Source organism: Pelophylax lessonae (assembly GCF_965119305.1).
Source record: "Pelophylax lessonae genome assembly, chromosome: 7".
Taxonomy (NCBI): Eukaryota; Metazoa; Chordata; class Amphibia; order Anura; family Ranidae; genus Pelophylax; species Pelophylax lessonae.
This window is the reverse complement of record NC_138774.1, coordinates 75,897,887-75,911,957: the sequence shown is the minus strand read 5'-3', so window position 1 is coordinate 75,911,957 and position 14,071 is coordinate 75,897,887. Positions and strand designations below refer to the sequence as shown.

The following is a 14,071-nucleotide window of genomic DNA, read 5'->3' as shown; positions in this document are numbered from 1 at the left end:
TCTTTGGCTCAATTTTCACCTAAATCTGGTAAGCAGATTGAATCACTTGAGGAGGCCCTATAACAGTTGTATATCAAAGAATACATTTTTTCTAGAGACTATTGGGACTTTATATATATATATATACACGTGTGAGCATAGCACGTAATAATTTACCGCAACTTCACACATACTTAGGCCATTACACAATATAAGTTGGGTGTATGTCACAATTTGAGTAAATTTATTCACTTCATATTTTCAAGTGTATAACTTGGGTTTTCACAATAATCTATATTTTGTGTGGTATAGCATAGATTCACAGTTTAGCGCGGCTTACTTTGTTATAATGCCAAATATTGGCTCATTTTGGATTTTATGAGAGCTACATGTTCCAAAAAAGTTGGGACTCATAGCAATAAGAGGCCGGAAAAGTTAAATGTACATAAAAGGAACAGCTGGAGGACCAATTTGAAACTTATTAGGTCAATTGGCAACATGATTGGGTATAAAAAGAGCCTCTCAGAGTGGCAGTGTCTCTCAGAAGTCAAGATGGGCAGAGGATCACCAATTCCCCCAATGCTGTGGCGAAAAATAGTGGAGCAATATCAGAAAGGAGTTTCTCAGAAAAATTGCAAAGAGTTTGAAATTATCATCATCTACAGTGCATAATATCATCCAAAGATTCAGAGAATCTGGAACAATCTCTGTGCGTAAGGGTCAAGGCCGGAAAACCATACTGGATGCCCGTGATCTTCAGGCCCTTAGATGGCATCGCATCACATAGAGGAATGCTACTGTAATAGAAATCACAACATGGGCTCAGGAATACTTTCCAAAAACATTGTCGGTGAACACAATCCACCATGCCATTCGCCGTTGCCGTCTAAAACTCTATAGGCCAAAAAGAAGCCATATCTAAACATGATCCAGAAGCACAGGCGTTTTTTCTGGGCCAAGGCTCATTTAAAATGGACTGTGGCAAAGTGGAAAACTGGGCAGCTTACACATCTGGAAAGGCTGAAAGGTATATCAAAGTTCTAGAACAACATATGCTCTCATCCAGACGTCATCTCTTTCAGGGAAGACCTTGCATTTTCCAACATGACAATGCCAGATCACATACTGCATCAATTACAACATCATGGCTGCGTAGTAGAAGGATCCGGGTACTGAAATCGCCAGCTTGCAGTCCAGATCTTTCACTCATAGAAAATATTTGGCGCATCATAAAGAGGAAGATGCGACAAAGAAGGCCTAAGACAGTAAGCAATACAAAAATACAGGCTTCTAGTATTAGACAAGAATGGGACAACATTCCTATTCCTAAACTTGAGCAACTTGTCCCCAGACGTTTGCAGACTGTTAGGGGATGCCACACAGTGGTAAACATGGCCTTGTCAAAATTTTTTGAGATGAGTTGATGCCATGAAATTTAAAATCAACTTTGTTTTCCCTTAAAATGATAAATTTTCTCAGTTTAAAAAGTTGATATGTCATCTATGTTGTATTCTGAATAAAATATTGAAATTTGAAACTTCCACACCATTGCATTCTGTTTTTATTCACAATTTGTACAGAGTCCCAACTTTTTTTGAATCAGGCTTGTATATATATATATATATATATATATATATATATATATATATATATACTGTATGTTTGTACATATATTACTTTCACTATTTCGCAATATAAATGAACCCCTTATAGTAGTGATTATCTGCTGTTTATTTACTGTAAATTGCTATTTTTTGTTTTTTAACCCCCTCATGACATCGTCATTATATTACGGTCCTGTCTAAACATCTGAAAAACCGTGTTTTAGTTCCTTTTTTAATATTTTTTCCTTCAAATAATAATTTTGATCTCTGAGTCTGATGTACCACATTGAACCTCTAATGGTATATATATCTCTGTTGTTTTTCTCAAAGTGGATTAGATATTTTTTCCCCAACCATATAGCTGATTACTTATATTTACCACTGCATATAGATATTTAGGAATAAATTGTCTTTTTTTAAACTTTCCATAGTAACTTATACAAACACATTTTTTTAGGTCAACAATAATCGGCCAACTAATCGATTATAAAAATAATCATTAGTTGAAGCCCTAAACCATATACGCTGTTAGAAATGTGTGCATTTCCATCCTACTTCTTAGAATTTTTAAGAATTTTCTAAATGTCGATTTGACCCCACCAATGATTGCAAAATCTAACAGATGTTCCAAAACCGAGCCTTCATTTAAAGCAGTAGTAAAACACCACAAAAATAAAAAAAAACTCAGGCCCCTGCAGGATACTAGCACATTATGGCAGACTTACCTGTGCATGGGGCCCCCCAGCACAGAGCTGTCACAGCTCCCTGGCACTTCCATCTTTACCCAGTCTTCCTTCTGGGTTCCTGGACTCCACACAGAGCTCTGAAGGTACAGCACGGGCTGCATACCATGTGAATATTTCCTAAACAGTGCAAGTTTAGGAGATATTCACTATATCTATGGGTAAGCCTTATTATAGGTTTACCTGTAGGTACAAGTTAAAAAGTGGACTTTGCATCCACTTTAAATAACTTATTATATACAGTACTTATAGCTACTAGTCAGATAGTCATGACTAGGGTATAAAAGATGCTTTGCTCTCCCAAAAACTGCTAGGCCACCACTCCTCCACCAAGCTTTGAAGAACAACCACATGAGGCTCAATGAGTACAATGGCCATAGCAGCCATTTATTAGCCATTTATAAATAACTTATAAACATATCAACATATCAACTTATGCAACATATGATCATCCAGTACATTCTGACAAAAACAGGAATCACAAGGTCCTTGTGGGCATCAACTACCTGTACCTGCAGAACCACTGAAAAATGTTAGGCTTCCAGCCACAACAAACATCGACTCACGGGAGACAAACCACTACACGCAGATACCACCAATCATATGGTACGGGAGCCATACCAAGGACGGCTCCCTACAAAGGTAAATATTTTTACACTCAAAAACCCATAGCAGGATCTTGTACCCCACCAGATGCAATGACTAAACCTCAAAAACCATATTCCCAACTGCAGACAACACGCCATGGAACTCAATAAGGGCTGGAGTGCGGGTTGTTGTCCCAAGCACACTCTTCTCCGACTGATAACTTCCCAAGACCCTCACACAGGTCCCCTTACTGCAGCCCCACCTTCTACAGTCCTCCCCAAAAATCACGTACTCTTTTTAATAAAACTTCCCACTGACCAGAAGCCCTTTTCTTATGCCAACCCCTTTTAACTCTGTCATGCCGGCCCTTTGTTCATGCTTTTTTCTTTTCAACTGCGATAACATTAATAAAGATAACATTAGCTGATATCAGTGTGTTTAAAAGATATATCATTATAGGAGATCAAATCTATCTTGGTACAGTAAAGTTGGTATGGCATCCAGGCATCTCTGGGCCATTGAAAGACACTTTGTTTTTTGTTATTACGCATTCAGAGAGCCCTGAATCCCTGGGTGCTTGGTGTACAATTTGTGACCACCTCACAAGGTCAAGAATTTGACCATGCCCCTGCCTTTACCTGAAGCTTTCAATCTGATGGATGTCCTAATTTGTTCCTTAGACAAGAAGGTTTCTATTAGTTAAAGACACCTTGTCTGCAACTATAAAGCAGAACTGACAAAATGCACAAAATAAATATATTAGGGACCCCACTGTGACAAAATATTACAGCGTTGTTTGGAAAGACTGACCTGTCTCTAGGGGGGAACGCGCATACAGGGCATTGTTATAACATACAGCATATAATACTAATATTACTCAGATATCTCTTACAGCCTTTGATTGAGCCCCATATTCAGTTACAAACCTAGCTGGTACTTTCTCTAGCTTTTTTGGATTATCTTCATCTTTCCGTCTGGTTCCTTTCAGGAGTTCCTATCTATTACTACTCAAGGCTTTTTGCAAGCCATTTTAATTTGCCTATCTAAATAACCTCTTTCTAGTAAACGATCGTACATTAGTCTGGCTTCTGTTTTGAAATCATCCAATTTGGTGCAGTTTCTGCATATACACAGTCAATTAGCAACTGGATGATTCCTATACACACTTAACAATGTATTTGCTGAGGTCTCCTTGCAATGTGTTCTCGTTATAAATTTACCATTCTCTTTAGTAATTCAAAGGTCCAAGAAGGGAATTTGTTCTTTATGTACAGTATATGTTAATTTGATTTTATATTCATTTTGGTTGAGATCTGTTACAAACCCTTCCAACTCTGTCTCTGTGTCCCTCCACAGCATAAACACATCATCAATGTACCTCAGCCAGCACTAATATACACATGTATGGAACATTAGCATATTTTAAGTCTCTCCTATTATGTAGCATTAGTATATTTTGACAGTAGGGAGGTTGGCACTATATATTGGTATTAGGGGTATATGCACACATGTCAATATTTAAACAGATATTTACAGGATATTTAAATACTTATGGGCAACTGCCTTTTTTATGACATGCATTTATATAAGCTCTTGAAGATGTCTGGTCTTTTATCTGTGTATTTATAAGACGTTGTCTTGTGTTTAAGAAGGTGAAGGGTGTGGTTTTTGATTGCTAGTTTTGTGAGCAATTTTTATAATGAATAAAGACTATTTTGATTGATTAATATGCTGTATACCTCTTTGTCTCATGTAATGTGGTAACGTTTTTGGCTATGCTTGCTATTTCATAACCACTTCCTTGTATGTTAAGTGTCATGTTATCACTTTACTATAGTGAGTTGGCCTGGAATTATTTAGAATTCCGGTATTTTTTATAGGTTTTGTATACTATTGCTCAGAACAGGAACCCATAAATTGTTGTCAAGAAGCAAAAGGTCCTTTGCATTGTCATCTTATGTTCTACTCTACTGTATATACTGGAATCAATACAATTGATGGAAGCGTTATTTTACTTGTTTTGTATATGGTCATGTTGATTCTTCTAAATAAAGAATTGAATAAAAAATAATAATTCTGGACTATTTTTTGTCAGACTCATTGTATTAAACGCTCATTGCAGTTTTTATACCTATATGTGGTGAACATCAGCTTTGCAAACCTTGCACCATACGGTATGTACATTTACCTTGAATTCATAGGACTCCTCAATAATGATCTCCAGTTTAGAATGCTCGCCCAGAATTGGTTTTCCCATTTCAGCAATCCGCTTTGCCTCTTCTTCCTCTGCAGACAGCTTCTTATCGTCCTCATCTAGTCACAGAGGGGAGACATATTACAAGTGTGTCTGAAACACAATAGCAGATGTAGGACACCCTTCATTGTGCATAGCATTGACATCATATTTCCACAGACAAATGGTGACGGGCCTGGATGGTGAATGCTGTGAGACCTCTGACTAGGCTACATTTTGGAAGTCAGACATGCATGAGGTTTAAGAAGTCCATGGGTAGCTTAAATCTCAACTCCAGGTAGATAATAAAAACACAATTTATTGCAGCTGTGTTTTTCACACACAACTAACATAAGTATATGAAACTGTCTTGATAAAAGCCTCAACGTCATCTCCTGAACAACTGAATTTAAACAGTGAGGGGGAGGGCCCGCACTAGGAACCAATCAGGCTGTGCTGCAGGCACATATGCAGACAAGGAACATGCTGACAGGAGGAGAGCAGAGTTAAGTACTTATAATTCTGTTACTGCCCTTTATTTGACCAACAGGCTATGGATGGGGAGGTGCCACCAATGTATCCCCTACCTCTAACGGAGAAAGGGGAGAAAAGGGTATCACGCACTGGGTTGTGATATCTGGCAGAGGTATATGAAACCAAAAAGTGACTGGACAGAATTATAAATCCTTTGGTAGACAGTTCACATGTATGTGTTTAGCTATTCTGGAGTTTAGCTTTAAGACCATAAAGAAGGCCTTTGTATAATAACTGAGTGACATGTTTTCAACAACAAAGGAGGCATTTGTGCGCCTGAGTACTGTGTGGTACAAGCAGAAATAATGGATAATGTGTCTGACAATCATAATGTGGAAGTGTTAATGGCAAACATTAACGAACAAGCATTTGGAACAAAATAAACCTTTTTCACTGATGTGCTCAGTTGCATTCTGATCTATTTTAAGAGTTGATACACGTAAAGGTTTCCCTGTGCCTGTCATAATATTGTTTCTATCTCTGCTTATGGATCAATGGAAGGTTCTTATTTCACTGCCCCGACGGGGGGGAAACCCTGGCAAATAATTTAGGCACAGTAGAAGGGTTTTTCCATGATAAACCAGAATATGGCCAGCACCTTTGGTCTCCTACTGTGGATTCTCTTGCCCAAGCCCGCTCAGGATCCTAAACTTTAAGATGGCCAAAGATAAGAGATGGCAGTCACTTGATCCAGCTGAAATTGATTTCAAATTTAGGCCACCACCAGACAGCCCCCCCCACCCCGGCCTAGAACTCTGGGAGAGAGGAGATAGATTGGGCAGGTTGTCCCTTAAGATAGGCCAGTGCTGGGAGCTGACTGCCCACGTTTCCACATATTCCAACCACCCCTCTGTTATGCTTATGTACATAAATATATGCAGAAAAAAAACGATTGATGCGTGTAAACACATCTAGATGCGTTTAGGTGCATCAAGTGCTTGGGCGTTGATTAATTTAATTGGCCAGAATAATACTTTATTCTAGCCACTGAAATAAATTAACGTGAAAGTGCTTCATGTGCCTAGTTTAACTCACGTTTACACATGTCAAGCATTTTTTATGCCAAAACACTGCTTCTCCTGGACGCGCAGGGACTTTTTTCTGCCTCTAAGCCCCGGTTCACACTTATGCGAGTGCGGGGTTTGCATGTAATGTCGGAGCGCACTGCTCCTTTATTACATGCGATCGGCTGTGCGGTGCGAGTTTAGCCATACACTTTGTTTCTAAATTCGCACTGCAGCCGCAGCAAACACGCACAGGACCCTTTTTGGAAGCCGCATCAGGATCGGATCGCACAGCGGTTCACACTTGTGCGATCCGATCCTGTGCGAACTGCACGATCGCACTGCGATATGCGATCAAACTGGGGGTGTCGTTAAGATTACATTGACACCCCCAGCGTATCGCATATGGCAGTGTGAACTGCCGGGGGTGCGTGTGCGATGCGGGAACAGGCTGCAGATTCACAGCCTTCCCTCATCGCATAAGTGTGAACCGGACCTAAAAGTCTATGTGTGCAGGGACACATAAGCTAACATGCAGGGGCATTTAAAGCAGAAAAAAAAACAAAAAACGCCAGATGCCTTTTACAGCAGCATTAAAAACATCAATGCATGAGGCCTAAGGGACCCAAGTTGTGAGGTCCATATGCTGCCAGGGCAATTATGAAGGTTCCTTCATTCCTGCTGTGTTTAAAATGTATTTTATCTAATGGAGGATGCCTGTAAGCTTGTGTAAACACCCTTATGCCAGCAGGAGTTGATCGCCAAGTGAATGGGAACTGAGCAGGGAAGACCTTGGTGCTGGGTCCCCACTTGGTGCTGGGTCTGCCAGCAGCCAACCAGATTTCACATGTAAATGACATGTCACTTTTGGATGGGGAAACACTTTAATGATGGCACTCTTGTAATCCAAAGCAAGGAAAGTTCAAAGTTCCCCATTTTGCTTTTTTAGGGATTGGTGATTGGGGATACCAGAATCTTCTTGACTGAGGTCTCAGCATTACTCCCCAATGCATAACTAGATTTGGGAGGAATTCAACTTTACTAATAGGAGACTTGTCTTAACATTGACAATAACTTGGACAACAGAACATTTATGGCGCTTTTCCACTGCATGGAACCGTACCGGTTCGGCACGCTTTTGTGCTTTTCCACTGCTGGTACCGCATGGTATAGGGTCGGAACGGTTCGGTACGGTACGGTATAGGTTTGCTTTTCCACTGCATGGAACCGAACGGTACGGTACGGCTCTGAAAAAACAGTACTTACTCGATTGTGGTTCCAACAGGTACCAAACTGGTACCATATCCCATAATCCTTTGCATGCAGTCACTACTAGCCACTGATTGGTCAGAGAATCCCACCCACCCCGTTGTTATCCCACCCACTTAACTTTGGTACTACTTTAGTGGAAAAGCAAACCTATACCGTACCGTACCGAACCGTTCCGACACTATACCATGCGGTACCAGCAGTGGAAAAGCAAACCGGGCCAAGCAGGGCCGAGTAGAGCCGAGCCGGTACGAGCCGGTACTTGCAGTGGAAAAGTGCCATTATATTTACATACTATAAAATAACTCTTCTTTCATTTCATAATACCCAATAAGCGATTGACCAGAACAACAAACAGTTTTTAGCTGTCATACTTTTGGCTATAAAAGTTAAAGTTGTTCTCCAAGGATGATATATTTTGTATACTCTCATTGGGCCAGCTTTGCCCACTGTACATATACTTATGCGATACCTGATCGGGCTCTGTGGAAGTTGTACATCACTGTAGTAGCCTGACCAATCTTCCATGTGCTATGCTGAGCAGCTCCCCCTTCACATAGTAACTACAGGAGTTCACTCACTTGACACGGCCACCATTCAGAGAATGGTTCCCTGATTGGACGAGGTAGAGATTGGGATGTCATTGTCGCTCTTCACCTTATCCAATCAAAGAATTCTTTGCATTCATTGTGAAAAATGCAAGGTGAGTTGTAGATGGCGGCTGTGACGAGTGAGCGACCGGTGTGGTTGATATGCAGAAGGCAAGATTACAGCCACAAGGAAAGATCACAACCATCCCTGTAGTAGCTCGAACTTCTACAGTGATTTACAGCCTCCATAGAGGTGAGCAGGTTTCACATATGCATACCAAGCTGGTCTAATGCAAGTATGCCAAATATGTCATGGCTGGAGTTCAGCTTTAAATAAGCATCAAATTAGCAGCTATGTACAACCCCTTTATTGTTTTTGTCCTCTAGATTTTATAAATCAGCCCTGGTAGACTTTAATAAATAAGAAAGATAAGGAAAAGATCTTACCCTGATTGAGTAACAGAGCTGGAGAGACAGAGAAAGAAAAGTGAGTGAGCTGAGAATAGTGAACGATTAACAGAATTCCACATTCCGCCCATCCACAGACATATAAGCCAATGACGTTTCTTGGAATAGTGACACTTAAAGGATAACTGTAATTTTATGCAACCCAACTGCCATTGTTGTTCTCTCCATTAGTTATATGTTATATGACCCAACAAAACCTAAGATTGGCCATATCCAAACGCTACAGCCAAAGCGTATGTGATAAAGCAGTTTATAATTCCTTCAATGGGAAATGATAGCCTTTGTTCTGAATTTTTCTGGATATACACATGGAATTGATCATCTTATTGTTAACACTCCTACCCACATGGGTCAATATATTAACATCCTTGCTTGTGTGAATATTATTTGTAATTATGAATGTACATGGGGAAAGCTACATTTGCACATGACATGTGGGTGCCCTTGTTCCTGCCAAGTAGTGCTGTTATGCTTTTCTGTTCCTATCTCCCAATGCATGTCTACCATTCGGCTGAATAATAATGCTATGGGGCTCAGATTTCATCTGAGCAATTCTTGATCATGGGGCTGAGTGACTGTAATGAAATTAAAATCTGTAATCTAATATAAATATGTACTGCAAATGTCAAAGGTACATAAAAATTACTTTAGGCTAAACGTTATAACATTTATGGCAATATCATAGGTTTCATATGCTATAGACTAGGTAGGTCAAACTAAAAAAAAAAAAAAAAAAAAAAAGCTGAATGAGGCCAAGAAATCATAGGCAAAATTTAGTATTTATTTTGGATACATAGCATTCTCTGATTAGACAAGGTAGAGAGAAGCATTTTAGGTAGGAAGGTAAGCTGGACAGCTGTTGGAGCTTTTCATTAAGGGTTAATTTCACCTTTTCCAGAAAAATTAGCCTATGCATTTAAGGGGTTCCCAGTAGGTGTTAAAACAACTGTGCAGCTTTGAAAAATGTAAAATGTTTCTTAAAGCGGAACTGAACCCTCCTATTCCCTACAGCCAAGAAAGGTGCCTCCATTTAACCTACAGTTGCCATGGTGCTCCCCATGCGAACAGTTATGATACCAGCCATTTGGTAGCTTGATGGTTCAGTTGAAAGCACAAGCAACTGTGACAGTTATCAATCATGGCATGCCTAACTGTTTAGGGAAACAGTTACATTGATGGAATTAGTTCCACAATTATTATCACACCTGCAGGCCATTTGGGCCAGTGTGTGGGCTCCCCTGCTCAACAGGTGCTGATTGTTTATTCTTGTTCTGTTGAAGGGGCATGTTGCAAAGTTTTCCATCAATCAGCAGTTGCAGCCAATTAGCTGCAGTTGCTGATCAGTATTCATTTGCTGCTATCAGAATACAATGTCCTAACGGGGATCTCTCCAGCCATCTTGTTTGGGCCTCTCAACTGCAAAGGCTGTCTTTCTGGAAGAGGTAATCTTAGCCTTTAATGACCCAAACCCATAATGTATAAATACGTATATGTATATATATATATATATATATACACACACACACTGTATATTTATATATAAAGCAGGCAATAGGTTCACTTAGTGGGACTTACAACAGGAAGAATTTTCCAAAGTAGTTTAAAAAAATAAAAAATATCAGCGTTTCTGAGAAAGGCGGACTTTTTGCTACTGTTTGCTTCATATTTTACATACTTTTCATGGATATCCCTACAAGTGTATGTGGTGGCCCATATATATATATATATATATATATATATATATATATATATATATATATATATATATATATATATATATATATATATATATATTGTACAGGAGCATCTCATAAAATTAGAATATCATCAAAAAGTTAATTCATTTCAGAAATTCAATTCAAAAAGTGATATATATATATATATATATATATATATATATATATATAAAGATATATATTTTTATTATTTTTTATTTAGATGCGTTACACACAGAGTGATATATTTCCAGCATTTCTTTCATTCAATTTTGATGATTATGGCTTATAGCTAGTGAAAACCTAAAATTCAGTATCTCAAAAGATTAGAATATTGCATAAGACCAAAAAAAAAAAGGATTTTTAATAAAGAAATGTTGGCATATTGTACAGTATAGTATGCACTCCAATACTTGGTGCCTTGTGCATGAATTATTGCATCAATGCGGCGTGGCATGGAGGCGATCAGCCTGTGGCACTGCTGAGGTTTTATGGAAGCCCAGGTTGCTTTGATAGTGGCCTTTAGCTCCTCTGCATTGTTGGGTCTAGTGTTTAGGTCAGGCGGGTTTACTGGCCAATAAAGCACAGTGATACCATGATCATTAACACCAGGTATTGGTACTTTTGGCAGTGTGGGGAGGTGCCAACTCCTGCTGAAAATGAAATCAGCATCTCCATAAAGCTGGTCAGCAGAGGAAAGCATGAAGTGCTGTAGAATTTCCTAGTAGAGGGCCGTGCTGACTTTGTACTTGATAAAACACAGTGGACCAACTCCAGCAGATAAATGTCTCCCCAAATCATCACGCCGCATTGATGCAGTAATTCATGCAAAAGGGGCCCTGACCAAGTATTGAGTGCTGCATACTATACTGTACATGGACATACTTTTCAGTAAGCCAACATCTCTGTATTTTTTTTTTACTTAATTGATCTTCTGTAATATTTAAATTTTATGAGATACTGAATTTTGGGGTTTACTAGCTGTAAGCCATAATCATCAAAATTAAAAGAAAGAAATGCTTGAAATATAGCGCTCTATGTGTAATGCATCTATATAAAATATATGATTTTCAATTTTTGAATTGAATTAATGAAATAAATTAACTTTCTGATGATATTCTAATTTTATGAGATGCACCTGTATATATATATAAAATACGTGCTTAGTTTTATATACAAGAAAATTTCTTTTATGATGGGAAGGCATATTCACGGCAGCGAATAAATGCTTCCACCTTGAAACGTTCAGTGCTTTCAATCAAACCCTTCGCCCGGAGCAATAATACATGGGATGATTTGTGATGTCTGTGGAAAGCAGAGATCCTCAGAGTCTGCAGCCATATCAATGCGAGGAAGAACACGCTGCCATTCCGGAACGTGACATCATTCCACTACATCTATCTAGATGTTCAAGCTATACTGTCTGTTACCTAGCAACTGTTTCAACCAGTGTTGCTAGGTTACAGAGTATCGGAGTGCCACAAGGTAACGCTATTTGGCAACAATTTACCATGGCCGGATCTTCCTTTGTTAGAGAGGATGCCTGTTGCTAGGCAAAAGTGTAATCGTCTGCAAGTTGCCAAGCAACAGAGTAACCACGGAAATCAATGCTTCCCATCCTTTGCACTGGAGATGATGTGAGCTGTTTAAACCATTAACAAAGACTGCCACAGAATTGCTAATTAAAGTAACTATTTTTAGTGACTGTGATTAACCTTTTGGATGCTGAAGTGTTCATTTCAGATCTATTTCACTTCAACAGCACTTGTAGATGTAGTTGATACTCAGTTAACCTTTTGATACTGAAAAATAGAATAATCTCCCATCATACACAGGCTGTGCCTTTCCTTCTATTCTTTAACTTTTGACTTTCTGTAATTCAGTGGTCCCATGGCTTATTCCTTTGTTGCTGTTAATATTCGCTTTAAAGTGAGAGTAAAAGTTATTTTTTTTAATAACAAAAATAATAATAATCTTAATTGTCTGTCTGTCTGTCTGTCTGTCTGTCTGTCTGTCTGTCTGTCTGTCTATCTACTTACCTGCTCTGGTTTTGCACAGAGCAGCCTCAATCCTCCTCTTCTCTTGGGTCCCATGCTTCCCCTGCCTTCTCCTCTTCTCCGAGTGCCCCCCCCATAGCAAGCAGCTTGCACCCGGAGCTGATGGATGGAACAGCTTGGGGTGCCGACATTGTGGGCTCCCTAGACAGATAAGTGTCCCTATATTAAAAGTCAGCAGCTACGGGATTTGTAGCTGCTGACTTTTATTTATTTATTTATTATTTTTACGGGCTGGAACTCCTCTTTAAGGCCCCGTTCACACTGGGGCGATCCGACTTCCCGGGGCGACCTCCGAGGTCGCGGTGCGAGCAGTGCGCCGCGACCTCGGAGCGGCTGCCACGGACTTCATAACATTGAAGTCTATGACGGTCGCTCCGGGTCGCCCCAAAGAAGCTCCGGACCCTTTTTCTAAGTCGGAGCGACTTGTGTTGCTCCTATTAGAACGGGTCCGCAGCTTCCCTATGGAAGGCGACCTACGGCGACCTGTGAGGCGACCAGGTCACCTCACAGGTCGCCCCAGTGTGAACTAAGGCCTCTTTCACGCGGACTATATTGCGATCCGCTCCGGCATTTTTTTTTTTTTTTACGGACACGGATGACACTTGTGTCATCCGGTCCGTATGTCCGCATATCATCCCATCCGTTTGCGGATGATATACGGACATAATGTATGTCTATGGGGATTGCGGATGTCAGCGGATGACACCGCTGACATACGATTTTGCATCCGTTCCGTTTTTTATACGGAAGAAAAATAGGGTTCTGTTCCGTTCCAAAATGGAACAGAACTGAAAAGACGCAAATTGGATGTCCGCAATCCCATAGACATGCATTATGTCCGTATATCACCCGCAAACAGATGGGGTGATATATGGACATACGGAACGCCCGTGTGAAAGAGGCCTAAGGCTTTTTTTTTTTATGATTGAGTGTTAGAGAATGTTACGTTTGCCATGTGAAAAGCAACAAAAAGAAACTGACATCAGATCTATGATTAAAATTCACACTTTTCTAAATTTTTCTTTTTTCATGTCTGGACTGTTGCCCTTACTCCATGGGACAGGGTAGTGGAGTTTTTATATATACTATTTATGCATATAATATGTTTTGATTGATCATGTTTACGTAATTGTTAACATTTGGCACTTTATCAGATGAGGTGTTGAAGCCCTGAGAAAGCGACAGCGATCGTGAAACGCGTAGAAAAAAACTCTTCTATCCGTCTGATCACTGCCATAATGGTTTTGTGTGATGTATGATGGGAATGCATTCCCATCCTATGTATAA

General features: G+C 39.7%; 1 protein-coding gene across 2 annotated transcripts in view; it reads right to left on the bottom strand.

The window, feature by feature from the left end:
- SLC8A2 (solute carrier family 8 member A2) overlaps nt 1–14,071 on the bottom strand; it is a 342,138-nt gene that overhangs the window by 55,908 nt on the left and 272,159 nt on the right. Inside the window, exons 4-5 of one of the 2 annotated variants that reach the window (XM_082263478.1) lie at nt 8,992–9,009; nt 5,103–5,227 (exon numbers count right to left, since the gene is read on the bottom strand). In XM_082263478.1, coding sequence (XP_082119604.1) covers nt 5,103–5,227; nt 8,992–9,009 — 143 coding nt within the window. The remainder of the gene's footprint in view (nt 1–5,102; nt 5,228–8,991; nt 9,010–14,071) is intronic. The other variant, XM_082263479.1, reaches the window with a different exon arrangement.